A 26,449-nucleotide genomic window follows, 5' to 3' on the forward strand; every position below is an offset into this window, starting at 1 on the left:
ATAAAGTTCCGCTAGATTGCCAATATAACGCACTGTGGGGCGGTCTAATAAATAAAAGTGATTTTTTCACTCTAATATTTATTTAATATTACCCTGGACTGGTACCTGAAGTGGAGGGCTGATCACCTTTCCTTTGTGTGTTAACGATCAAGATAACACTGCGTTTATATGATGCAGTGCCCTATGCACCATTGGGGTGCGGATAAGGGATAAAAAAAAATTATATAGCGTAATCTATACAAATTATTGTCTCAATATCGTTTTACATTTGTCTTATGTATAATACATACACTTGACATTGACAGGCGCCGTGGCGTAGCTGGGTAGACGTTGGACTACGAAACTGGTGTCGCGGGTTCGATTCCCGCCTAGTGTAAATATAAATTCAAAAAAGATTTATATTCAATTGGTCTAGGTGTTTTTGTTTTTTTTTTTCACATTTACCTTCCCTATCCTTACTATCCTAACTGCAGACAAACCTCTTAAAGGAGAGGCTTTGTGGGTTATTCCTTTGAAAAAAAAAGAATTATATACACATAAATCAAAAATAAATAAATATATAGACAGAGAGAGGTAAAAATAAATGAGGAATATTATATGTGGAGGTCCTTACCAAAACGTTACATTTCCATCGTAAATAATTTTAAGTAATCTGGAATTCTGGCTTGTAAAATTGTTACGTTTTGGTGCAATTTAATGACGTCATATTGGTTTAACACAGGATTGGTCACGTTTTGTTGGAACTTTAATTAAGATTTCAATAGGATTCGACAGTAAACCGAACATTTTAAGGACTTTTCTGCAACATTGAAAATGTAACTTTTAAATGAGAACCTCCACATATATAGTATTCTTGTATTTATTATTTATTAAAATTTTTATTGCTAAATTAATTATATACAAATAAATATATATATTTTTTTACATAATCAGAATGTACGAATATGTAATATACACTTTACGTTTAAAAAACAATCAAATCTAGGTTCCCCCAAACCAATCAGACGCCATCGAACCGAAGAAAGCTGCAGCTCCAGATCTAACGATATTTGAAGTGTTGGAGGCGCTGTAACCGGAAGTGGACGGCGACGAAGTCAGGTTGTCAGAAAGGGATGTGGCGCTTTTACTCTGAACCAGAGTACCGGATGTTTGCTTCTTTCGCTGAAAAAAAAGCAAGAAAAATTATTTTATAAATATACACAAGTCGTTATGTTTTTATGCTAAAATAACGGAAAGCATTTTTGATTGGCAATAATTCAATATGCGTCCACTGCCGTCCTGCATCTTCCTTAAACCCTCATCCGCACCCGATGGTGCATAGGGCACTGCGACATATAAACGCAGTATTATCTTGATCATTATTAACACATGAAGGAAAGGTGATCAACCCTCCACTTCAGGTACCAGTCCAGGATGATATTGAATAAATATAAGGGTGAAAAAAATCACTTATATTTATTTGACCCCCCCCTGGGAATTGAACCCGGGACCTCCAGTACAGTAGCCGAGCGTGCTGACCATTACACTACGGAGGTGGACAGCATAGTATAATAGTAAAGGTATTTGGCTACCATGTATTGGTTCTGGGTTTGATTTTGGAGGGGTACTTAAAAAAAATAAAGAAAAAAACATCAACCTGCAATATAAAATTCATCCTGTATATTAATTCTGGTCGTAACAACTTCTGTATTCTTATTAAAATTAATATTAAAAAATAACTGATAGTATTTGGTAAAGTACTTACTGAAATTTACATTTTACTAACATAATTTATTTCGAAATTCAACAAAGTACTCAAACATCATAAAAATTCAATCTCCCAGTTATGTATTTCAATAGGTCTGAATTGTTTAAAAGTATACCATAACTAAACAACCATCACGCCACTTCTCGCGGATGTGGGCAGAGAATGCCATACCAATCTGTCTTTGCAAACAAACTTCGCCTCTTCCACATTCATGCATCCGCTCATATATACCCGCCGATTATTCCGACTCCTGACCTGACCACTCTCAAGTATTTGATATACTCGATCATGCCAAGTAAACCGAGAAAAAAAATTTGGGTTATTAACATAGAAAAATATTATACTGCACATTAGAGATGCGTAATTTTTAATCAAAATTTGCAAACCACACAGCTATAAATTTTTAAAAAATGCATTAGTGACTTGTAAAGTGCATCAAACAGTAGTTAAATTGCATAAAGCTAAGTGAATACATATTATTAATTTAAGTTGTAGTCCCGTGGTTAGTGTCATGGACTCTTGAGTTAGAGTTTCTGGGTTCCAACCTATTTTACCACAATTTGATACCTATTTCTAATAATTAGTCGCGTAGGCTTCCAGAAATATTATGAATTTGTAGTATTTTTGCTAATTTTAAAAATAAAAATATTTCATTCATTGATTCGGCAGTCACTTTGTGGTAAAACCTATCAATTTTTAATTAAAGTTTTACTTAGTAAGTACCACTATTTCTGAAAACCTATTGTGACATGTATTTCGATGCATTCAGCATCTTTTTCAAACACCGTATACATTCACGGTGTTTGAAAATGATGCGGAATGCATCGAAACACGTATCACTTAAGAAGTAGTGGAGTTTACCAGGTAAAATGAATAGATTTAACCAAAAAGTGATTGCTGAATGAATTAATAAAAAATATTTTTCAAAATATTTAATTAATACAACCCTGCACTGGTATTTGAGGCGCAGGACTAATAACCTTGCCCTGTTAAAAGTAATGATCAATATAAAACAGTGAAGCGCCCTTTAGGTAATATTTTACGAAAATGCTGCTATTAAATTATCCAAATTTATTATTATTACTATAAAATATTAATTGTCCACCTCCGTAGTGTAATGGTCAGCACGCTCGGCTACCGTTCTGGAGGTCCCGGGTTCGATTCCTGGGGGGGGGGTCAAATAAATTTAAGTGATTTTTTCACTCTAATATTTATTCAATATTACCCTGCACTGGTACCTGAAGTGGAGGGCTGATCACCTTTCTTTCATGTGTTAACGATCAGGATAACACTGTGTTTATATGATGCAGTGCCCTATGCACCATCGGGGTGCGGATAAGGGTTTGAAAAAATGTATTATTAAATAAGGAAATGGAAAACAATATTGCATTCATTCGAGGGCTGTAAATTTATTTAAAATAGATTCACGATTAAATAAAAAGTATTTTAGTTTAAATATTAATAGAAATAAAAAGAAACATGTTTGTCTCAGTTACTGGTTCAGTCTGCAAATACATTTTCATCAACAATGTTAGTAAATTCTTTGTTACAATATTGTAAAAAAAAAAGTTAATAAAAAAACTCCTCAGATGCAGTTTATTTTACAAGAACTCACTCACTGACAGATCAATGCAATAATTATAGTGATTTAATTAAAAACTTTTTTAATGACAATAAAATAAAAACACTCATTGAACACAATAATACATTATTAAATAAATACCCTTCAAAGAATACTGAAGGCAGCTTCTTTACAATACTGAAATGTAAAATAGAAATCGTTATACATAAAAGTATAACATTAAATTAAACAAACACATTTTACATAATGCTTTCTATTTTTCAGAGAGAGTGAAATGAAATGCATTATTTATAAAATTTGCATTAACTTTGTGGAAATAATATGATGATTTAAATATAAAACATTTGCAAGCAACCACTTTTGAGTTTAAAAAGGGAAACATGACTAACTCTAGAAAACTACAAATGTTCTCATAAACAGGTGACAGTGAAATATACAGTAGAGTCCCTATAATCTGAACACGCGTATGGTCCTAGACATACGGCAACTGTTCATTAAAGAAACATTCATTCACTTCTGGAATAAAATGGATAAGGTAAGAACTCAATGAAATATTTGATCCCCCGGGCAGCATTAAATATAAACTATGTTGGCCCATCCGTTAAAACAAGTTTTGCGCAAAATACTTTTCATTCCTTGCGCCAAAGATATGAATTTAATTTGCTGCCCGTAACCATTAAGAATTCCAGTAGTGATCATGTCTTTTAGAACAGTGTCCGTCGAGGGTTGCTTCTCATTGGAAGGGATAAGGTAGAAAGTGAATTAATAAAAGTCCAGGTGTAATTATTTTATTGTAAAACCTTTATGCCATAAATTGTTATTGTTTCTATTGTAATGTATATAATCTAATAATTAAAAAAAACATACAATAATAAAAAAATAAATTGTATTAACATGTATTTTGCCTTAACACAGGATATGCCTAAAGAGCCGTAATACATATAGTAAAAAAAATATGTATGTATCAATGAAAAAAATAAATTTTGAACATACCCTGAAATGAAATAATTAGTTTTTTCTGACAAAAATATTTGGCATTTCATCAGGAATGAATGCTTAAAGGGGTGAAAATAAGTGCAAGTTGACAAATCAAGTCAAAATACAGTACACTTTTTTATTAAATTCTTAGGTTTGACAGCACATTACGTACAGCAAAACAATTTTAAAACTTGGGCTAAAATGTTAGTTAAAAAATTGTTTGGACTGGCGACTGACAGATGACATAAGTGCAAACATTGTTTCGTCTAATTGATTTTGAAAATTGAAAATAAAATTATCCGTGAAAAAATGTGCCAGAACGCCGTTCCAGCGCATTACATGGAAAAAAAGCCCTGGTAATAACTGTTAGCCGTGAACTGTATTAGTATATTATTGTATTATTACATAGATAAAGAAGAGAAGTCTGTTCTGAGAACAGATATCTACATACTATACGCCACTATTATAACACAAGAGACCAGTTCTTTTGCTTCCAACCGCGTTATCACGGTTATTCAGGTTTATCGGGACTTATTAGTTCGGATTATCGGGACTGTACTAATGTGCAAAGGCAAATTACCGCGAGTTAAAAACTGTAGTTTTCAGATAAACGAGTTTATAGTTAGCTTAAATGATGCTTTTTGCCAACACATGTATCAAATTAATACAATTTTGCGGCTATTTGGATAATGAACATTTCGGTAAAAGAAAGAGATAGAGCAAAATCTGTGATTGTATATGATAGAGGCTAGTTATAAGAATTCTTTAAGCCGTGTTACGCCAAACAGCCACAACTTGAGTAATGGCTAGTTGCCTTTACACATTAGTCTACAGGTGGAGACTGGCCGGAGCATTTCGTCGTAACATAACGTCGTAACATCGCTCGCGGCGAGCATCACAGAGCATCCGAAACTATGGATGGAGCGCTCAGCTCGGTATACTGACTGCCTGAATGCTCGCATCGTAATGTGTTACGTTACGACGAAATGCTCCTGTTACTGCTAACGGTACCGGAACACTTGTCATTGGGAAGACGAAAACGCGCAAATGAAGATAATCATTTATTTATTGAAAAATCACAAAGTTTAAAGAACATAGGGTCACAAATATATCAAAAATTACAAAACACAAGGGGCGAGAAGAACAAAGAGACACCAATATAAAAACAGAGCGAGCGCGGCGTATACACGTTTCGAATATTATTTAATCTGAGCACACAAATATTTGTCCGCCACCCCTTAAATACTATTTTAAAGGCGTTGCACGGGGTGGGGACAGTATATGTAACATTTAAAACTTACTGAACAGCGTCTCTTTGTTCTTCTCGCGTACATTTATTAATACTATTTTTAATACATAATTATTCTGTAAAATACACAAATTTTGGCCGAAACACTCCCCTCCGTGAAACCAATCGGTTTCACCAAACGGTTCCCTTACTGAAATTCACTCGAGTGTTATCAATAAACATTTCAAAATATGTAGGTGACAGATAACACAAAAAATAGAAATCACATTATCAATAACAAAAATTTTAAAATAATGCCTTCCTTCACAAATAAGGGTCCGTATACACGATAAATCAACTTCAGGGAGGCTCTTTTCTCTGAATACTTGTCAAAAAATATATCTCCTGTTTCTAGAGCTAAATATGTGGATAAACAAAAGTCATAAATTATACTAATACTGATGGATATATCGAGACGTTTTAAATTTCGTCGCCAATTCTGACGTTTTCATGGCTGACGTCGCCCTTTTTAGGGCTAAAGAAAACATACTTCACTTGAATTATAGGTCCAGTGTTATTTGACGCGCCACGTGTCACATGACACGTTATCTCCACGATTCATAGAATAACAAACGAAACCCATTTCGCCCATTTAACTAAATGCAGGCCTCGTCAACCCAAGTTGATGGCCAGATGTGAAATGAAAGTACACATTGAACCAACAAAAAATATGTGTAAAGTATAAACATTGTTATCAAATTTACCAATCAAAATTATTAATAAAGACACATAATCAAACAATATTACCAATTCTATTTTTAAACAAAACCAATTTTATCAATGGCTACTCAGTGTGAGACTTGAGTTTCGTTTCACCGTTATATATGCATTTTATGTAATTACAAAAACTTGATTGGTCTTGATAACCCAAACACGATTTAAAATACATTCCGATGAACCCGATCATACAAAAAATACATTCGTCTTACATGACCGCGGGCCGCGAGTTGGCCACCCTTGCTTTAAGGGATCTGTTATTTGTTTTAAGTCAACATAAATCGTCATCACACTCTTAAATTTAGACCTTTTTTCTTATCTCTATATTATTTTAAAATATTATTGAAATATAGTTCAGTATAAACAAACTTTGCTTTTAGTTTAACGAAATTTATGAAGGTATTTACTGGTATCGAGTGGAGTTTTTACCCACATAAGTATCTTTTCCCATATTTCGAATGAGGATAATGGTCACGCTGAGTAAATGATCGATATCATTTACAGTCATCGATATTTCGCACAGTTTTGTAATTCTATAATATGACTTTAAAACAAATTTTATACCGATTAACAAATGCAACATTATTAAAGTGACTTTACTTAGTCGACCAAATTTTACAAGAGTAAACACAATCAGCGCTTCTAGTGGCTGCCCGGATGACGGCAGCGGCACAGCTTGTCGCTCCATCGGCGGCATTATATATCTCCGCCCCAGCGGTGGCGGCACAGTTTCCTCCCCAAACGGAGGCGAAGGCGGCGGCACATTTTTCTGCCCATTCAGTGGCAGCAAAGGTTGTGGCTCCATGGGCGGCCTTACACATTTATTCCCCGAGGGCGGCATTACAACATGCGGCTCCGAGGTCGGCATTACACATTGCGGTCCCAAGGACGGCAATACAGGTTGCGGCCAGGAGGGCGGCATTACACATTGCTCCCCCGAGGGCGACATTACAAAATGCGGCCCCGAGGTCAGCTTAACACATTGCGGCCCCAAGGACGGCAATACAGGTTGCGGCCAGGCGGGCGGCATTATAAATTTCCGCCCCAGCGGTGGCGGCATTACACATTGATCCCCCGAGGGCGGCATTAAACATTGCTCCCCCGAGGGCTGAATCACACATTGCGCCCCCGATGGGGGCATTACACTTTGCGGCCCAGATGACGGCATTACACATTTCTTCCTCGAGGGCGGCCCCGAGGTCAGCTTAACACATTGCGGTCCCAAGGACGGCAATACAGGTTGCGGCCAGGAGGGCGGCATTATAAATTTCCGCCCCAGATCAGGCGGCACAAGTTGCTGCCCACTTGCTGGCAGCACATAGTATTCAGACAGCACAGGTTGCCGCCCTAGCGGCGGCGAAGGCAGCGGGACAAGTTCCCGCTCCATTTGTGGCGCCACAAGTTGCTGCCCACTCGGTGACAGCACAGGTTGCCGCCCTAGCGGCGGCGAAGGCAGCGGGACAGGTTCCCGCTCCATTGGTGGCACCACAAGTTGCTGTCCACTCGGTGACAGCACAGGTTGCCGCCCTAGCGGCGGCGAAGGCAGCGGAACTGTTTTCCGCCCCATTGGTGGTGCCACAAGTTGCTGTCCACTCGGTGACAGCACAGGTTGCCGCCCTAGCGGCGGCGAAGGCAGCGGGACAGGTTCCCGCCCCATAGGTGGCGCCCTAAGTTGCTGCCCACTCGCTGGCAGCAGCGGGTACTCAGACGGCAGCAGTAGATGGTTCACAGATGTCAGCGGCGAAGTCTGCACAGACTGCGGCGGGGACTGACCTGAGCTGCACTGATCCGCCCGTTGTGAAATTTGATATAGGGCGGATCGTTCAGATGTTCTTGATGACACTTTCATCAAAAGTTGACAGTGAAGTTCTTCCGCTTCCAATGCCTTTTCTTCTGCCGCCACTCGTGCATTTTCAACATCCGCCCTTTCTTTTGCGAGTCTTGCTCTCTGCCTGGCTATCCTCACTTTACCCGCAGAATACTCCATTCGCGCCTTCATAGACCACGTACTCCAACATATGCTGGTGGTCACTGAAGTAGTTTGATTGGCTTCCATAGTGTTCCAGATCCGGCTCGAAGGACCAATTTGTTACTGCCAACGGTACCGGAACACTTTTCATTGGGAAGACGGAAACGCGCAAATGAAGATAATCATTTATTTATTAAAATTACAAAATTATAAGTGTAAAAATGACAAAATTACACCAATACATCGAAAATTACAAAACTCAAGGGGCGAGAAGAACTAAGAGACACCAATATAAAAACAGAGCGAGCGCGGCGTATACACGTTTCGAATCTTATTTAATCTGAGCACTCCAATATTTGTCCGCCACCCCTTAAATACTATTTTAAAGGCGTTGCTTGGGGTGGGGACAGTATTTGTAACATTTAAAACTTACTGAACTGCGTCTCTTTGTTCTTCTCGCGTACATTTATTAATACTATTTTTAATACATAATTATTCTGTAAAATGCACAAATTTTGGCCGAAACACTCCCCTCCGTGAAACCAATCGGTTTCACCAAACGGTTCCCTTACTGAAATTCACTCGAGTGTCATCAATAAACATTTCAAAATATGTAGGTGACAGATAACACAAAAAATAGAAATCACATTATCATTAACAATTTTTTTTTTTAAATAATGCCTTCCTTCACAAATAAGGGTCCGTATACACGATAAATCAACTTCAGGGAGGCTCTCTTCTCCGAATACTTGTAAAAAAAAAATATATCTCCTGTTTCTAGAGCTAAATATGTGGATAAACAAAAGTCATAAATTATACTAATACTGATGGATATATCGAGACGTTTTAAATTTCGTCGCCAATTCTGACGTTTTCATGGCTGACGTCGCCCTTTTTAGGGCTAAAGAAAACATACTTCACTTGAATTATAGGTCCAGTGTTATTTGACGCGCCACGTGTCACATGACACGTTATCTCCACGATTCATAGAATAACAAACGAAACCCATTTCGCCCATTTAACTAAATGCAGGCCTCGTCAACCCAAGTTGATGGCCAGATGTGAAATGAAAGTACACATTGAACCAACAAAAAATATGTGTAAAGTATAAACATTGTTATCAAATTTACCAATCAAAATTATTAATAAAGACACATAATCAAACAATATTACCAATTCTATTTTTAAACAAAACCAATTTTATCAATGGCTACTCAGTGTGAGACTTGAGTTTCGTTTCACCGTTATATATGCATTTTATGTAATTACAAAAACTTGATTGGTCTTGATAACCCAAACACGATTTAAAATACATTCTGATGAACCCGATCATACAAAAAATACATTCGTCTTACATGACCGCGGGCCGCGAGTTGGCCACCCTTGCTTTAAGGGATCTGTTATTTGTTTTAAGTCAACATAAATCGTCATCACACTCTTAAATTTAGACCTTTTTTCTTATCTCTATATTATTTTAAAATATTATTGAAATATAGTTCAGTATAAACAAACTTTGCTTTTAGTTTAACGAAATTTATGAAGGTATTTATTGGTATAATACTTTGCGAGTGGAGTTTTTACCTACTCAAGTAGGTATTCTCTCTCATATTTCAAATGAGGATAATGGTCGCGCTGAGTAACTGATCGATATTATTTACAGTCATCGATATTTCGCACAGTTTTGTAATTCTATAATATGATTTTAAAACAAATTTTATACTGATTAACAAATGCAACATTCCTAAAGTGACTTTACATAGTCGATCAAATTTTACAAGAGTAAACACAGTCAGCGCTTCTAGTGGCTGCCCGGATGACGGCAGCGGCACAGCTTGTCGCTCCATCGGCGGCATTATAAATCTCCGCCCCAGCGGTGGCGGCACAGTTTCCTCCCCAAACGGAGGCGAAGGCGGCGGCACATTTTTCTGCCCATTCAGTGGCAGCAAAGGTTGCGGCTCCATGGGCGGCCTTACACATTTATCCCCCGAGGGCGGCATTACAACATGCGGCTCCGAGGTCGGCATTACACATTGCGGTCCCAAGGACGGCAATACAGGTTGCGGCCAGGAGGGCGGCATTACACATTGCTCCCCCGAGGGCGACATTACAAAATGCGGCCCCGAGGTCAGCTTAACACATTGCGGCCCCAAGGACGGCAATACAGGTTGCGGCCAGGCGGGCGGCATTATAAATTTCCGCCCCAGCGGTGGCGGCATTACACATTGATCCCCCGAGGGCGGCATTAAACATTGCTCCCCCGAGGGCTGAATCACACATTGCGCCCCCGATGGGGGCATTACACTTTGCGGCCCAGATGACGGCATTACACATTTCTTCCTCGAGGGCGGCCCCGAGGTCAGCTTAACACATTGCGGTCCCAAGGACGGCAATACAGGTTGCGGCCAGGAGGGCGGCATTATAAATTTCCGCCCCAGATCAGGCGGCACAAGTTGCTGCCCACTTGCTGGCAGCACATAGTATTCAGACAGCACAGGTTGCCGCCCTAGCGGCGGCGAAGGCAGCGGGACAAGTTCCCGCTCCATTTGTGGCGCCACAAGTTGCTGCCCACTCGGTGACAGCACAGGTTGCCGCCCTAGCGGCGGCGAAGGCAGCGGGACAGGTTCCCGCTCCATTGGTGGCACCACAAGTTGCTGACAACTCGGTGACAGCACAGGTTGCCGCCCTAGCGGCGGCGAAGGCAGCGGAACTGTTTTCCGCCCCATTGGTGGTGCCACAAGTTGCTGTCCACTCGGTGACAGCACAGGTTGCCGCCCTAGCGGCGGCGAAGGCAGCGGGACAGGTTCCCGCCCCATAGGTGGCGCCCTAAGTTGCTGCCCACTCGCTGGCAGCAGCGGGTACTCAGACGGCAGCAGTAGATGGTTCACAGATGTCAGCGGCGAAGTCTGCACAGACTGCGGCGGGGACTGACCTGAGCTGCACTGATCCGCCCGTTGTGAAATTTGATATAGGGCGGATCGTTCAGATGTTCTTGATGACACTTTCATCAAAAGTTGACAGTGAAGTTCTTCCGCTTCCAATGCCTTTTCTTCTGCCGCCACTCGTGCATTTTCAACATCCGCCCTTTCTTTTGCGAGTCTTGCTCTTTGCCTCGCTATCCTCGCTTTACCCGCAGAATACTCCATTCGCGCCTTCATGGACCACGTACTCCAACATATGCTGGTGGTCACTGAAGTAGTTCGATTGGCTTCCATAGTGTTCCAGATCCGGCTCGAAGGACCAATTTGTTACTGCTAACGGTACCGGAACACTTGTCATTAGGAAGACGAAAACGCGCAAATGAAGATAATCATTTATTTATTGAAAAATCACAAAGTTTAAAGAACATAGGGTCACAAATATATCAAAAATTACAAAACACAAGGGGCGAGAAGAACAAAGAGACACCAATATAAAAACAGAGCGAGCGCGGCGTATACACGTTTCGAATATTATTTAATCTGAGCACACCAATATTTGTCCGCCACCCCTTAAATACTATTTTAAAGGCGTTGCTTGGGGTGGGGACAGTATTTGTAACATTTAAAACTTACTGAACTGCGTCTCTTTGTTCTTCTCGCGTACTTTATTAATACTATTTTTAATACATAATTATTCTGTAAAATACACAAATTTTGGCCGAAACAGCTCCGATCAGTCTCCACTTTACTGTACTATGTTTGTATTATCACCTGTTGATGAGAACACCTGTAGTTCTCGAAACTTAGCCATATTATTAAATTACCTGTTTCTCGGCTTGCTTTCTTGCGTTGAGCGGCGCGGTGACGGGAAGCAGTGGAAACCACGATACCGTCGCACTGCTCTGTCCAGTCAGGATGAAAGCATTTGGGTCCTTATCGGCAGTCCCTCCAGACAGGAGAGGTTTCAAGCCAATTATAGAGTTCAATTGATCGTGGTTGGGTACGAGACTACCTAACAAAGTCTGGAATTATTCAAATTAATATTAAATTAAGATAAAATATTGTTATAAAATTCTCAAATATTTTTTCTTGTTTGTTTTTTATACATCGCTCACTCCTTTCAAGAACGTCATAAATCAAAAAACTTGATTTTTCAGGAGAACGTTTTTAAAGTTTAAAAATATAATAAAATGTATTAAAAATAAATATCACGCCACTTATTGAACTTTTCACTGTGCAACGGATCTTTTTAGGTAAAACCTGAACGTTTTTTCTCCATTTGAAAAATATTTAGTAAATAAAAAAAAAATAATCAAACAATACCTTTTCTTCAAAATGAAAAAACAACACTTTCTGCCCTGTAGCGGGTAAATATTAAGTTAAAAATATCCCTCTTTTGCTGGGATATAGTACGTTTTCTGGGCATTCAGAAAACATGCTCAACTGAAAATTGTCAATTTTTTATTTATGACGTTCTTAAAAGGAGTGAGCGACATGTTTCTTTGTTGTTTATACATGTTTGTTCTACAATCCCTAGTGCATGTTGGTCCTTGGGTCCTTGGCACCATCTAATTGGCCACTTTGATCATCAACACATTGATCGCCAAAAGGATTTTTGTAATATGTCCAATAAATGTTGTTGTGTAGCTCCAACTCAACCACATTATTGTAAAAAAATGTTTCAATAAAACACATCGGTTTTAATTTTTTACCAAGTTCTTGTCTACCTTTATCTTTAGATTTGTTTTTTTTTTTATCAAACATAGTGCTAATTTTTATAAGTCAATAAAAGCACTTTAAATATAAACATCATGCATGTGTTTTATTCTAACCTACCTATCACATTCATAGTATATCCTTTAGAACCATGAAGATATCCTAAGGCCATATCGTAGTAAGAAAGAAAAGAAAAAGTGTTAAGATAATGGTTCCACTGTAGCACTAAGTCACTGTTTAGAGCGGCTGCAGACACGCGAAAATTGCTGAGATTATTAAAATTAAGTGTGGAGTGGCATGTAAAAAAAAATCAAAAATATAAAACTTGTTTGCGACCAATCATGATATATGGAATTGAATACAGAGCAGACACTGCTGTAATAAAAAAAAAAACGCCTAAGAGAGTCAGAAATGAAGATTCTAAGGAGCATATCTGGCAAGAGTCAACGAGATAGAATAAGAAATACATATGCGAGGTCCAAGACGTAGTCAGGTGGGGAAGACAACGAAGAAGACAATGGTGTTCATACGAGAGGAGAATGGAACCATCTAGACTCTCCATGGCACGGCCGATCCCAAGATATACTGCCAATCTATCTCTTTGGCGGTCTCCCAGGCAGACCACCAAAGAGATGGATTAACAGCTAGGAATCAACATCGCAGGAAGCTAATCCCTCTTAAAAACAGACCTAGGAAAAAAATATATACATCTAAAACTTACTTGCACTCTTTGGACGGATCGTTTTGCGTTTATTTGCAGTCTCGGATAAAAGACATCATAATCGAACGGATCAATCTTCTTTTTCATCTGGTTGCAAATTTCCTGACTGTCTGACAGCGCCGTCTTATTTTCCCTTCTCACCAGGAGCAAAGTCAAGTGCCGAACGTCCATCAAAATTTGCAGGGCACACTTCTGATTGATCTGGTCCCATTGGGCTTTGGTGATTTTCAAGAAGTAATGGAGCACACGCTCGGCGACCCCGTCCACAAACATATTGTGCGTTTTCTTCGTCAGCGTGTGCGGAATGATCTCGTCTAGTATTCGGCTGGCTGAATACAAAAACTGTTGAAGTCTTATCGAAGGCCCAGCCGGGATTTTTATGGTGGAAGTCACGGGATTGTCTTGATCGTCTTTCTCTTCAATGGTGATGGAATCCCATTGCTGCAAAAAAATTGCAGTATAAAGCATATTATGTAGTAGTTCAACATGGTAACTGCAAAAATATCAAGTCAAATGAAAATAATTAATTAACCCTTTGGTTACCAAAATCCGATATATCGGCTTTCGGTACTCTAGCGAGAAATACCGGATCCATCAAATCTGATGTCACAATTTATAAAAGCGTCAGATACAATTTCGACTTTATGATAGGCATTTCTCCAGGGTTGTGCAATGTAAAATATGTACCACTATTTCTTAAAATCTACTGTGACACGTGTTTCGATGCATTCCGCATAATTTTCAAACACCGTATACGGTGTTTGAAAATTATGCGGAATGCATCGATACACGTGTAACAGTAGATTTTAAAAAATAGTTGTATCTACTATGTAAAACATTCCTAAAAAATGGATAGATTTTATCACTAAAGTGACTGCCAAATTAATTAATGAAATTATTAAATAATTCCTTGTTTTCTGACTGAAATGAGGCCGGCACAGAAGGTAAAAATACCCTTCCCGTCCTCAAGCATCAATCAACCAAACGGTAGAAATACCTTTCCCGTCCTAAGTGCGTTAATAATATAACGAAGATGACTGAAAAGAGATGCAATATTTTTGCTATAAATTATACTCACAACTAGCAAATAATCCATATTGGCAGAAACAGTAAATTCTGTTGGCATTTCCAACAACAATTCATCCACTTTCTTCATCGATATTTTAATCCATATCTCCCAAGACTTGATCGATTGAATCTCTAGAAGTTCGCAAAACTTGTTCCAAAACATAGTGATGTTTCTATTCACGGCGGCCGCATTCCCGAGCATGTTGAATTGCTTTTGTGACGGAATAAAGCATATGTGGATGTTCGGAACCAACTGCGGCAGGGCTGAGAGAAATCTCGCCAGTAAAATTGCAGCAGTTTTCTTCTTAGCGTCGGTTTCTTTATTCGATATGCAATCGTCGTGGATTTTCTGTATGAAACTGAAAAAAAATGTCAATTGACAAAATCAAAATATTTCAAATGGTATATTTTATTATGTATTAACTGTGGGTAAAGTAAATACTCATTTTATAAACCCACTATTCAAATAAGGTGATTTAAAAAAAAAATAAATGTTGAATATTTTTTTCTGAAAGGAAAAAGATTGTCAAATTTTTTTTTATCAAATAAAGTGTGTTAAATCTGACACTCCTTTAGCAACAATTCTCAAATGATTTGAGATTTCTCAAAATTTGACAAGATTTGTCAAAGATGGATTTTTTCACAAAACGCCGCGGTATAATGCAATGCAATTATTAACACATTAAACGCCAATACTAAATTTTTTTTTTTTAGACGGAGGATATCGTGAGGTGGGGATGACAACGAAGGCGATACTGGAAGGAACATAAAGGGTCCGCCAAATAACTTTTTTTTTTCAAAAACAGGGCGCAAAACATCGAGTGTAGCTTCGGCTGTGTGGCACGTAGCGCCGTCCTGTTGAAACCAAATGTTGCCAATATCCTCCTCTTCAATTTTTGTGAACAAAAATCCGTTCAACATGGCCCGATAACGATCGCCATTGACTGTAACGGCCACTCCTTGCTCATTTTCAAAGAAAAATGGCCCAATTATGCCTCTGGACCAAAATCCGCACCAAACAGTGACTCGTTTTGGGTGTACCGGCTTTTCAATGTATGCGTGCGGGTTTTCTGTGCCCCAAATACGACAATTTTGCTTGTTTACATACCCGCCAAGATCAAAATGAGCTTCATCCGAAAAGATGATTTTTTTGGCAAAATCGGCATCTTCTGTAAGTCGATCGCAGGCCCACTCAGCGAAGCGAAAACGCATTGGATGGTCAGTTGGCTTCAACTCCTGAACCAATTGGACTTTGTATGGCGTCATACCAAGGTCTTTATGCAAAATTCGTCTCAATGATGTCTCCGAAATGTTCAATTGTTGAGAACGACGGTGAATTGATGTTGATGGCGCTTCACGCACACTTTCTGCCACAACATCGATATTCTCGGGTGTACGCACTGTTTTTGGCTTTTCACGCTTTGGTTTATCGATGAGGATGCCAGTTTCTTTCACTTTTTTCACAAGATAACGAACATACGGAGCTGACGGTGCTTCTCTTCTTCCAAAAACCGTACGCAATTTTCGCACACATTCTGCAACATTACCATGATTTTCAAAGTAATGTCGCAATATTTCCCAGCGTTGTTCAAGCGTATACACAACCATATTCGCTCAGCGGAAGGATAAAACTAATTATCTGTCAAATCAGACATGAGCTAAGTGTTACCATTCACGAAATAAGCACTAGTTGAAAAAAAAAACTTTAGATGGCGGACCCTATATAAACAGAATGTCAGAAGACAGACTTCCACGTATCGCCCTCCAAGGCAACCCTGAAGGACACAGACCCCCAGGCAGACCTCCGAAAAGATGGAAAGACAGCTGGGAGTCAACATCCCAAGAGCTACATACAGAGGCACAAACAGATACCTAGGATCTACAAAAAGAGGAAGAAGAAGAAACTAAAATTTGTCAAATTTGAAATTCCGTATTTCAATAATATAATGTATTTACTTTATTTAATTTTTTGATTCGACGATGGATTCCATAGATTAAGCATTTAGAATACAGCTCCTGCTTGAGGTCATTGGTGCCCCCCATGGTGTTTAACATGTTAACTGCGTAGTATGGTAAATGTTTTTTTTTATAAACCCACTATACAAATAAGAGTTTTTTTTAATGAGTATTTTTTCTAAAATAAAATGGTATGTCAAAAAATTACTTTTCTATCAAATAAATTACATTAAATCTGATAATTTTTAGCAACATTACTCAAATGATTCGAGAATTATTAAGAGTGAAGAAAGAATAGTGATACAAACTTATGAGGCAAATGTGGTTAGTAATAGAAGCAGAAGAAGACCGAGGAAAAATTGGCATGATCAACTATTTCAAATACTTGAAAGTGATCAGGTCAGAAATCGGAATAATCGGCGAGTTTGTATGACCAGATGCATGAAAATGTGCAAGATTTTTTGCAAAGACAGATTTGTGTGGCGTTCTATTCTCTCTGTCTACCCCTGTGGGGGAGCGGCGTAATAGTTACTTAGTTAGTTAACACATTCACATTTTTATTTACATAGATTGCTATGCAACAAGCTGTACTTTTAATCGATAACTACAATACACTCTTCCATTTAGTTGGCTTAGCTATGTACTACGCATGCCTCCCGAGAGCCGCCATCAAGCTTGCCTCTTTTACAAGGTATCAGGTTCGCGCCGCCCAGGACGACCGCCGCTTACGATTCGTCGGCAGTTCTCGTCTGAACTTCGGTACGCGGACCTGACTTAGGAGGAAGCAAGGGAGCTGGCGGACAGTTTGTGAACTCCATATACTACACATTCATTTTCATTTGAACCCTTATCTGCACCCTAATGGTGCATAGGGCACTGTATTATATAAACGCAATGTTATCTTGATCGTTAACACACGAAGGAAAGGTGATTAGCCTTTCGCTTCAGGTACCAGTCCAGAGTAATATTAAATAAATATTACAGTGAAATAATCACTTTTATTTATTAGACCCCCCTCTGGGAATCGAACCCGGGACCTCTAGAACGGTAGCCGAGCGCGCTGACCATTACACTATGGAGGTGGACATAGATACTATACATAGGGAGCGGATATGGTTGTAATAATAATAATAATACACACATGACAATGTTGTTCATAGAATATTGCGCCAAAAAATCTTCAATCTCCTGTCTATTTGAATACTGAAGATCTGTTTCATTTTTAATTTCAGAACGATTCCGCGAAAAGCCTTCACTATCGAGCATAGAATGGGGTTTTGATTCCTCCAGTGGGGGGTAGAGATAAACTTCAAAATCGTCCAACATTGTGCCCAGATTCTTGTTGAAGTCATCGCAGAGTTTCTCTAGATTAGGAGTGAGTCCTTGATCTTGCAGATTCATACCTGAAAAAATGTACAATTGAACTATTAATAAATTTCGGCAAATGTTTTATTTTTATTTTTTTGTATTAATTTTAAATCAAACACAGATTTTTTGCGTCCACTTAGTTGTATTTTATTAACAAAAACACATAAAAAAATAATATTGCGACAATTGTTTCGCCTAGTTATGGCATTATCAAACAAATGTGAAGATCAAATGGACTGACGGTCTTTATGTAGCTATACAATTCTAAGGGACAGTTTTAACATGTGCAGCAATAATTTATGGGAGACAACAGTAGATAATGGGGGATGTAGGTACGTACCCTTGTATTTATTTTCTGGGAAAGGAAGAATTTATTGGCATGGCAATTTTTTAGAGAATTAATGTTTTAAAGCTAAATACAATTGTTGGTAATATTATTTTTAAGAATTTATATTTATAATTGTAATTAAAAATGATTAGTTTATCAATAACGCATCATGCAAGCGTTTATTTTAAATTAATACATAAATTAAAATGGAGTTCTACAAATTAACGCCAAATCAATAAATAATGTTTCATACACCTGCAGACCGCTTGCGACAATAAAAGAAGTCTTTGCTTAATAAAAGCTTTCCCTATTCAAACATAGATGTCGGTAGTGAACTCACATGAATTGTGTCACAAGTTTGATCAATATATCTAGGGGCTCCGAAAATTGAAAAGTGCAGCTGTTAATCATGGGTAGAATTGGTGAATGTCACTTGGTAAAGTATCACATAAAAGAGCCTATGATGGTCGTAAGCCCAGTAAATACCCAGACTTCCATATTCTTAAGGTGGAGACTGACTGAAGCATTTCGTCGTAACGTAACACATTACGATGCGAGCATTCAGGCAGTCAGTAGAGCGCTCCATTCATAGTTTCGGATGCTCGGTGATGCTCGCCGCGAGCGATGTTACAACGTTATGTTACGACGAATTGCTCCGGTCAGTCTCCACCTTTATATTTTGTATATTAAAATCATTGACAACTTTATGGTATGGTAATATAATACTCTTATAAAAGTGGTATTACAAAAAGTAAAATGATGAATGATAAGGAGAGTGTTTCCATATTCTTTTTCATCTGGGTTGAGATATCAAACAAAATATATATATATATATATATATATATATAAGATCGAGGAGACAAACCTTTCATGAGGGTACTGATAGAATTTATAATATCATCTCCGGAATTGATGGAGGTTTGCCCGATCAAATCGCTCCACGCAAACCAGTTTAGGTTGGACTCTTTCTCCCTGCACCCCGGTTTGCAAACAGTATCCAACAGCTGGAGGAAACTCTGTGTGAGCTCTTCGGAGATTTCGTTCCATTTGCTCTTGATTATTTCTTTCAACCTCTTATCGACCAGGGGTTGGAAATACGAAGACCAGATGTCTGAGCTCAGGTTGAATATGGAAAGTGAACTGCAAATCGACGGCCAATGGGCTGGCACTTCTGAAAACATCAGAACAGAGACAAATCAATTAAAACATTCAACAAAACCATTTAAACATGAAACAGTAACATCTCTTCATATTTTTTTTTTTTTAAAGAGATATTTGTGGAATGGTGAAATAAGGAAGGAATGCAAGGCGTAGATAAGCATTATCGATGAAATTAAGAAAACCGTGTCGAGATGGCTTATAGAAATGCACAGGCAGTGAACAGTGCCCAGACCTTAGCGACATAACATCGAGATGGGTGTATAGATTTATCACAAAGTTTTTATTTACCAATATTCATAGATTCCTGACGAATTGTGTGAAATGTCTTAGCGGTATTGACATACTTCAATAAGGACTCCACTTTCTGTGCTGTAAAGGTCTTAACCCACTCCAACCACTTGTAGACGCAGTTAGATACATCTTTCTGATTGACTTGGTGAAGTTGAGGCGGAGCTGACAACCTGAGATCAAATATAAAAAATATCAAAGTCTTATAATTATAAGTCTGGGCATTTACGGGGCTGACGACCGTCATAGGATGATCACTTTACACACGTGTAACATTCACAAATTTTACCCATTATCGACAACCACAATACATACTCAAATTCTTGGAAGTTCTATATATATATGAACCAATTCAGTAACATTGTTCTTGAATCACTAGAACTTCACTACAGACATCTATTGGTGAGATGAAAAGAAGCTTTTCTTATAATTAGAGATGAAACAGATATCCGATAACTATCAGGTATCCATACATACGTTTTGATGTCAAAATGTATGTATGGAGTGTGTTACTTAATGTCTGCGAGACATGGTGTTATTTTATTTTATTTACGGCTAATGCCTTTAACAATATTAACAAAAATAAATACTATAACAATTAATAATACACTTATAAAATCATACAATAGATTAAATACAATAAAATAGATTTTCAAAACAATTCGTCACATAAACGACATTTACATTTACTTAAAAGATTTCCAGATTAGTGTTATAAAAATGAACTCTATCTAAACTCGCAAAAATGCCAAATTATGAAACATTATAAAAATACAAAACCACTACTTTTTGATTACTCTATATACAAAGTAAAACAAGAATCGGTATTAGAAATAAAAGATCTAAGTACATATAACCTTCGACGCCAAACTCAGCTATCTATCGCACTTAAACAAAATAACCAACAAATGTATGAGAATGCTTGGTTTCGTAAAAAGGACTATTAAAGACTTCGATAGTATAAATACACTTAAACTCCTGTATTAAACATTAGTAAGGAGTCAATTGGAATAAATAATACACTAATAAAACCATCACTATCAGCGAGCAGCGAGAGAAAGCGAAACGCATATTCTTATCTGAAAGAAATAAGAATAGGCTGAATGCGTTGGAGATGTGGACCTATAGAAGAGTGCTAGGGATATCCTGGAGAGACCACATTTCGAACAATGAGGTACTACGAATAATCAAAGAAAGAAGCCACCTACTCGCGACTATCTCCAAGAGACGTGACACATGGATCGGTCACATGTTGAGACAGGAGGGTTTCCTGCACCTAACTATAGAGGGAACAAATGCCAGAGGACGGCCACGCCGCGAATATCTTTGCGACTTATACGAGTACATTGGCTGATCAACATATGAGGAGCTGAATAGGGTTTCGTAAAATAGACCGGAATGGCGAAGGAGGTGTCATTTGTTGCTGAAATTGACCTTTTTTGCAAAAAATAAACTTCAGCAATTTTAACATATCGTAGCCGTACAAGAGAAAGTGACCAACTAACAAAATGTTAAATGTTCAGGAGGGCCATTTAAGTCACTTTTGCTTGGCAAGAAAATAAATGTTAATGCAGTTAGTCATTTTTAACAAGTCAATATATTATACTTCCAAGTTTAAAATGCTTTGGGATTTTTTCAAGGGCAATATTAAGCTAGTAAGATATCAAATAGTCAATGATCACGTTTTTGTAAAAAATGCCTTTGTCACTTTTTCCTGTATGACTACGATATGTATAAGAAAAAATCTCAGCACTATGGTAAGTATTAACTATCCAGTAGTGGTCCCGTGGTTAGTGTCACGGACTCTCGAGCCAGAGTTTCTTGGTTCGGACCCACTCTACTACAATTTGACACCCATTTTTAATAATAAGCCGCTTAGGCTCACAGAAATAGTATGAAATTGAAGTATTTCTTGTTTTGATCAGGTAAAAAAACTTACCTAAATTCAGCCACAATGGGTGGGAGAAGTTTTAATCCGAGTGGATCGTGAAACTTCACTAAATTAATGAGGGGCGGAGAGTTTTTATCAAATAGAGAAGTCAACTTTTGTAAAATGAGTCCATTTCCATTTTCTGCAAGCATAATAAAATATAAATTAAACACATGTATAAACAGATTTGGTCTACTAGAATAAAATTTAATCCCTGTTTTTCATCCTTGTTTAGCATCCTTCTCTCCATTGCTTTAAATAATACTTATACAGGGTGGCACCAAATTAATCACCCTATGGGAAGATTAATCATTTTTGCAAATGGCGACATATCGCTCACTTCTTTCAACAACGTCATATATCAAAAATCGTCAATTTTCAGTTGAGCATGTTTTCAGAATGCCCAGAAACTGTACTATATCCCAGCAAAAGCGGCATATTTTCAACTAAATATTTACCCGCTACAGGGCAGAAAATGTTGTTTTTGGATTTTGAAGAAAAGGTAATGTTTAATTTTTTTTAAAATATATTAAATATTTTTCAAATGGAGAAAAAACCTTCAGGTTTTACCTAAAAAGATCTGTTGCACAGTAAAAAGTTCAATAAGTGGCTTGATATTTATTTTTAAAACATTTCGTTATATTCTCAAACATTAAAAACCACAAAAATCAAGTTTTTTGATATATGACGTTGTTGAAAGGAGTGAGCGATATATCAATGATGTTTGATGTTTGTGAACTAGACAGCTGCCATATACAAACAGATTTAGGGTGGCGCATAATTAATCATCCAATTTTGTTTTTAAACAACTTTTTAACTAAATAAAAATAATATATTTTTAGTAATGAAAATCTTTATTTGGACCTTTACATTTTTTCCTGTTAAGTTGGATGATATCCGTCAAGTGGCTACTGCCAGTGTTGATACACATTTGTGCCCGTTTAATCCGTTGTGATCAATCTGTTTGTACACTGCAGCTGTCTAGTTCACAAATGTCTAATATGATTGACGTATGACGCCATTTGCCAAAATTGTAACATCTTCCGATAGAATGCTGATTATGATAAAGAAAACACTTGTTTTTATACCACTTGAGTTTTATTAAAGACTCCTAGTTTCGGAAGCTAAACTTCCATCGTCAGGTCTGAATAATAAGTTTAGTCCGAAACAAGTAGTCTTTAATAAAACTCAAGTTGTATAAAAACAAGTGTTTTCTTAATCATTGTAACATGTATTACCACAAGTTAATGCCGAAACAATAAATAAAATATCTTCCAATAAAATGATTAATCTTGTGTCACCCTGTACAATATGTTCTAAATAATAGTAATATTTGTTTGACATACCTACAAAGCAGTTGTGAATTAATACAACAGTCCTGAGGATAATCTTGATACTTGTGGTGATTCGATTCTTAATATCGTTCTTTACATTTCCCTGGCCCAGGTTACTCTCAACGTCCGAAGTAAGGATTGTAGCGAGACCGTTGGTGCTATATAAAGTAATAAACGTGTTCATCAAATCAATCAGATTCTTCTTATTGTCAAGCAGCAACAGACTGGCCAAGCAAGAGGCAGCCACCTGAAAAGTAGAAAGACATGATGAAAATAAATTAGTCCTTAAGTTGACCAAAATCGCATGTGATTTTGCAATTCTGTGTAGCTGTAAGCATGTGAATAGTGCCATGGTGTGGTAGTGATTGTCCTGACGAAGAGATGGGTACTTCTCGAAACCAGTATACATAAAAATCTCTGTGAGTGGTTATATACTAATATTACTAACATTTTTGTAAAATAACATAAAAGTAAAAATGACTAACCATGAAGTAAACGCTTTAAATATTAATAATATTGAGAATAAAATCATTTTCATCAATATGCATGTTACAAATAATGCAGTCAAATGATGAATATAATACAGAAATTAAATATGCATATTATTTATTGATTCGGCATTAACTTTGTGGACATGTTGATTATTTTTAAAAGAATAAAAACTTGTATAAAACCACTTGAAGAGCTGGTAATATCACATTGTTGTCAGGCGTTTTTTCCAGGAAGTTTTTTGAAGGACAGTCTGCCGCCCGACCCTCAGTATACTAATCACAAGTAACTGCAAACCCAATTCCGAAATGTACATACAATGTTTTTTGGTATCTATCGTGCTCTACCAAAATTAAGCAAATAGAATGAATGCTTTAATTAATTGATTTGGCAGTCACTTTGTGGTAAAATCTATCCATTTTTAATTAATGTTTTATTTAGTAAATACCACTATTTCTTAAAATCTACTGTGACACGTGTTTCGGTGCATTTCACATCATTTTCAAACACCGTATATGCGTGTCACAGTAGATTTTAAGAAATAGTGGTATTTACTAAGTAAAACATTGATTAAAAAAAAGAATGAATGCTTATAAGCGTCTCCCGCTCTCTACAAACAGTATGCAAAAGAAGCTTTTAGGCGTTTCCCGTAAACGACGTATCAAATTAGTTTCAGAATATGAGATTTTAGTACCTACCTCAGCCTTTAAATCAAATTTTCCTAGTTGTTTTTGACAAGTATCCACCAGGAAGTTGTTGAAATTGCTCAACGAGTTCCACTGTCGGTGGACGACAGGTAAAAGAGATGCTATATTTTTATTGTTGCTCAATCCACCAATTTCTAACTGTAATCCTAAAAATATTTAATATTTTATAAGAATTTAAAGTGGCCAAAAATGTAAGCTTACCAAGTCTGGAATAAGCATGATTATAGATGAACTGTTGCATAGTACCAATAGGCAGACTAAAGCCGTTTTAGTAAAAAAAATTAGCACACTAAGGACGGGAAAGGTATTTCTACCCGTACGGTCGACTGATGCTTAGCCCTTACTGGTCCAATGTCGAATCTCATTAGACATCGATTTTTTGCTCTTAGGTCCCATGTCGGATGTTATTCGACATTTTTTTCATCATTAGTATTATGTATTTGAATTCCAAGCTTACATTTTTGTCACTCGTATCTATTACAACAGTATGTGGAGCAGAGAGGACAAAATATTTTTTCCAATTGGAATGTAACTGTCTACCTAGATTTTTTTTTGAATTTTGGGGCACCGGAAAGGGTTAAGGATGGGAACGGTATTTTTACCTTTTGCACCAGCCTCATTTCAAAGTCAGAAATGAAGAAATTACATATTTAATGTTTTTTTATGAATATTATGTACCAATCTCTTTGTTAAGGTCTTAACTATATGTCCATACTTAATTATCAATTCCCGTCGCCAGCGGTCCACAGGCGTAAAAAACACCTGTCCATAGTGTGGTTAACATCGTAAATCATAAGTAAATGCGGAATTTACACAATGGTATTTTCAACCAAGCCGATGTTATCCTCACAATAAGACATTTCGAGACAGCACAATGTTTTCATACCAATCAATTGAATTATAATGCTTTCCAACATTCCATACATATATCGCTCACTCCTTTCAAGAACGTCATAAATCAAAAAACCTGATTTTTCAGGAGAACGTTTTTAAAGTATAAAAATATATTACGATTTATTAAAAATAAATATCAAGCCACTTATTGAACTTTTTACTGTGCTACAGGTTTTTTTAGGTTAAACCTGAAGGTTTTTTCTCCATTTGAAAAAGGATTAGTTTATTTAAAAAAAATAATTAATCAATACCTTTTCTTCAAAATGCAAAAACAACACTTTCTGCCCTGTAGCGGGTAAATATTAAGTTAAAAATATGCCTCTTTTGCTGGGATACAGTACATTTTTTGGGCATTCCGAAAACATGCATAACTGAAAATTGACGATTTTTGATTTATGACGTTCTTGAAAGGAGTGAGCGATATGTTCCCCTTATTATTCACGCTACAAATTGGCTTGTCTATTGGCTAGTTGTAAACACGCATTCTTAACCATAGCATCGCAGTTGACCTCGTACAAATGGTCCTACTTGCCTACCTACCTAGAGCTACCTATAACTTACCTGTGTAAATGTGTCTCGCAAACAGATATAATTGAGTGGCAGTGAGAAAATCTTCAACATCAATATTACTCCAAATCTGTTCAGGAATTGCCATAAGAATTTTCATTTGAATCGCTATTCCATAAACTTGTCGGCTTACAATAGGCCTGAAAAATACAATAATGTGAATATCCCCCCGAAAAAAAAGATAAATAATTACAAAGATTCAGTAAATTAAATATAATATTACTTTTCTAGATTTGCCGGTGTGAAATGTGTCTTAAATCCGATTAAATGGGTGTCGTGTAAGTTCCGGCATGTCAACGTCATGTTTTCGATGTGTTTTATGCAATTTTGGGCAGTGGACTTCATGTCACCGATCGTGTCTGCGGCTTCTATTAGATCCCTGTATCTTTCCCTGTAAATCGTTAACAACAAATAACTAGTCAATAATTCAAAATATATTAAATATAAAGAGACAATACGAAAATTACTAACCCGACCATAACTCTTAACTCTTCCCTTTTCCTTTCGATTTCATGGAGAAGTTTTTTCTGGGTGTCGTCTATCTCACTGATGGTGTGTTCTTCAAAAAGAACATTTGGATCGATGCTTAATAAATCTTTAGCCGGCATTTTGTTAACGTATATATTATACACATTTATCAACAACACCCGAGATTTCTTCTGACGTTTCAATTTCAACTATTTTGACAGTCAACGATGTGTCGGCTGAACATTTTTCTTCTTC

General features: G+C 37.2%; 1 protein-coding gene across 1 annotated transcript; it reads right to left on the reverse strand.

Moving 5' to 3' along the window:
* Positions 1-858: 858 nt before the first annotated feature.
* On the reverse strand, positions 859-26,449 carry Cog1 (conserved oligomeric Golgi complex subunit 1). The gene is made up of 13 exons (XM_088259695.1): positions 26,198-26,449; positions 25,950-26,117; positions 25,721-25,866; positions 24,257-24,411; positions 23,082-23,316; positions 21,745-21,877; positions 19,806-19,978; positions 19,222-19,527; positions 17,802-18,063; positions 14,715-15,063; positions 13,637-14,077; positions 12,024-12,221; positions 859-1,161 (listed from the first exon to the last, which is right to left on the reverse strand). Exons 1-13 carry the CDS (start codon positions 26,332-26,334, stop codon positions 982-984), a joined length of 2,883 nt encoding a protein of 960 aa, XP_088115821.1. The 5' UTR covers positions 26,335-26,449; the 3' UTR covers positions 859-981.

The sequence above is a fragment of the Brachycentrus maculatus genome, unplaced genomic scaffold, assembly GCF_059751285.1.
Source record: "Brachycentrus maculatus isolate JH-2025_06_01 unplaced genomic scaffold, ASM5975128v1 h1tg000119l, whole genome shotgun sequence".
NCBI lineage: Eukaryota > Metazoa > Arthropoda > Insecta > Trichoptera > Brachycentridae > Brachycentrus > Brachycentrus maculatus.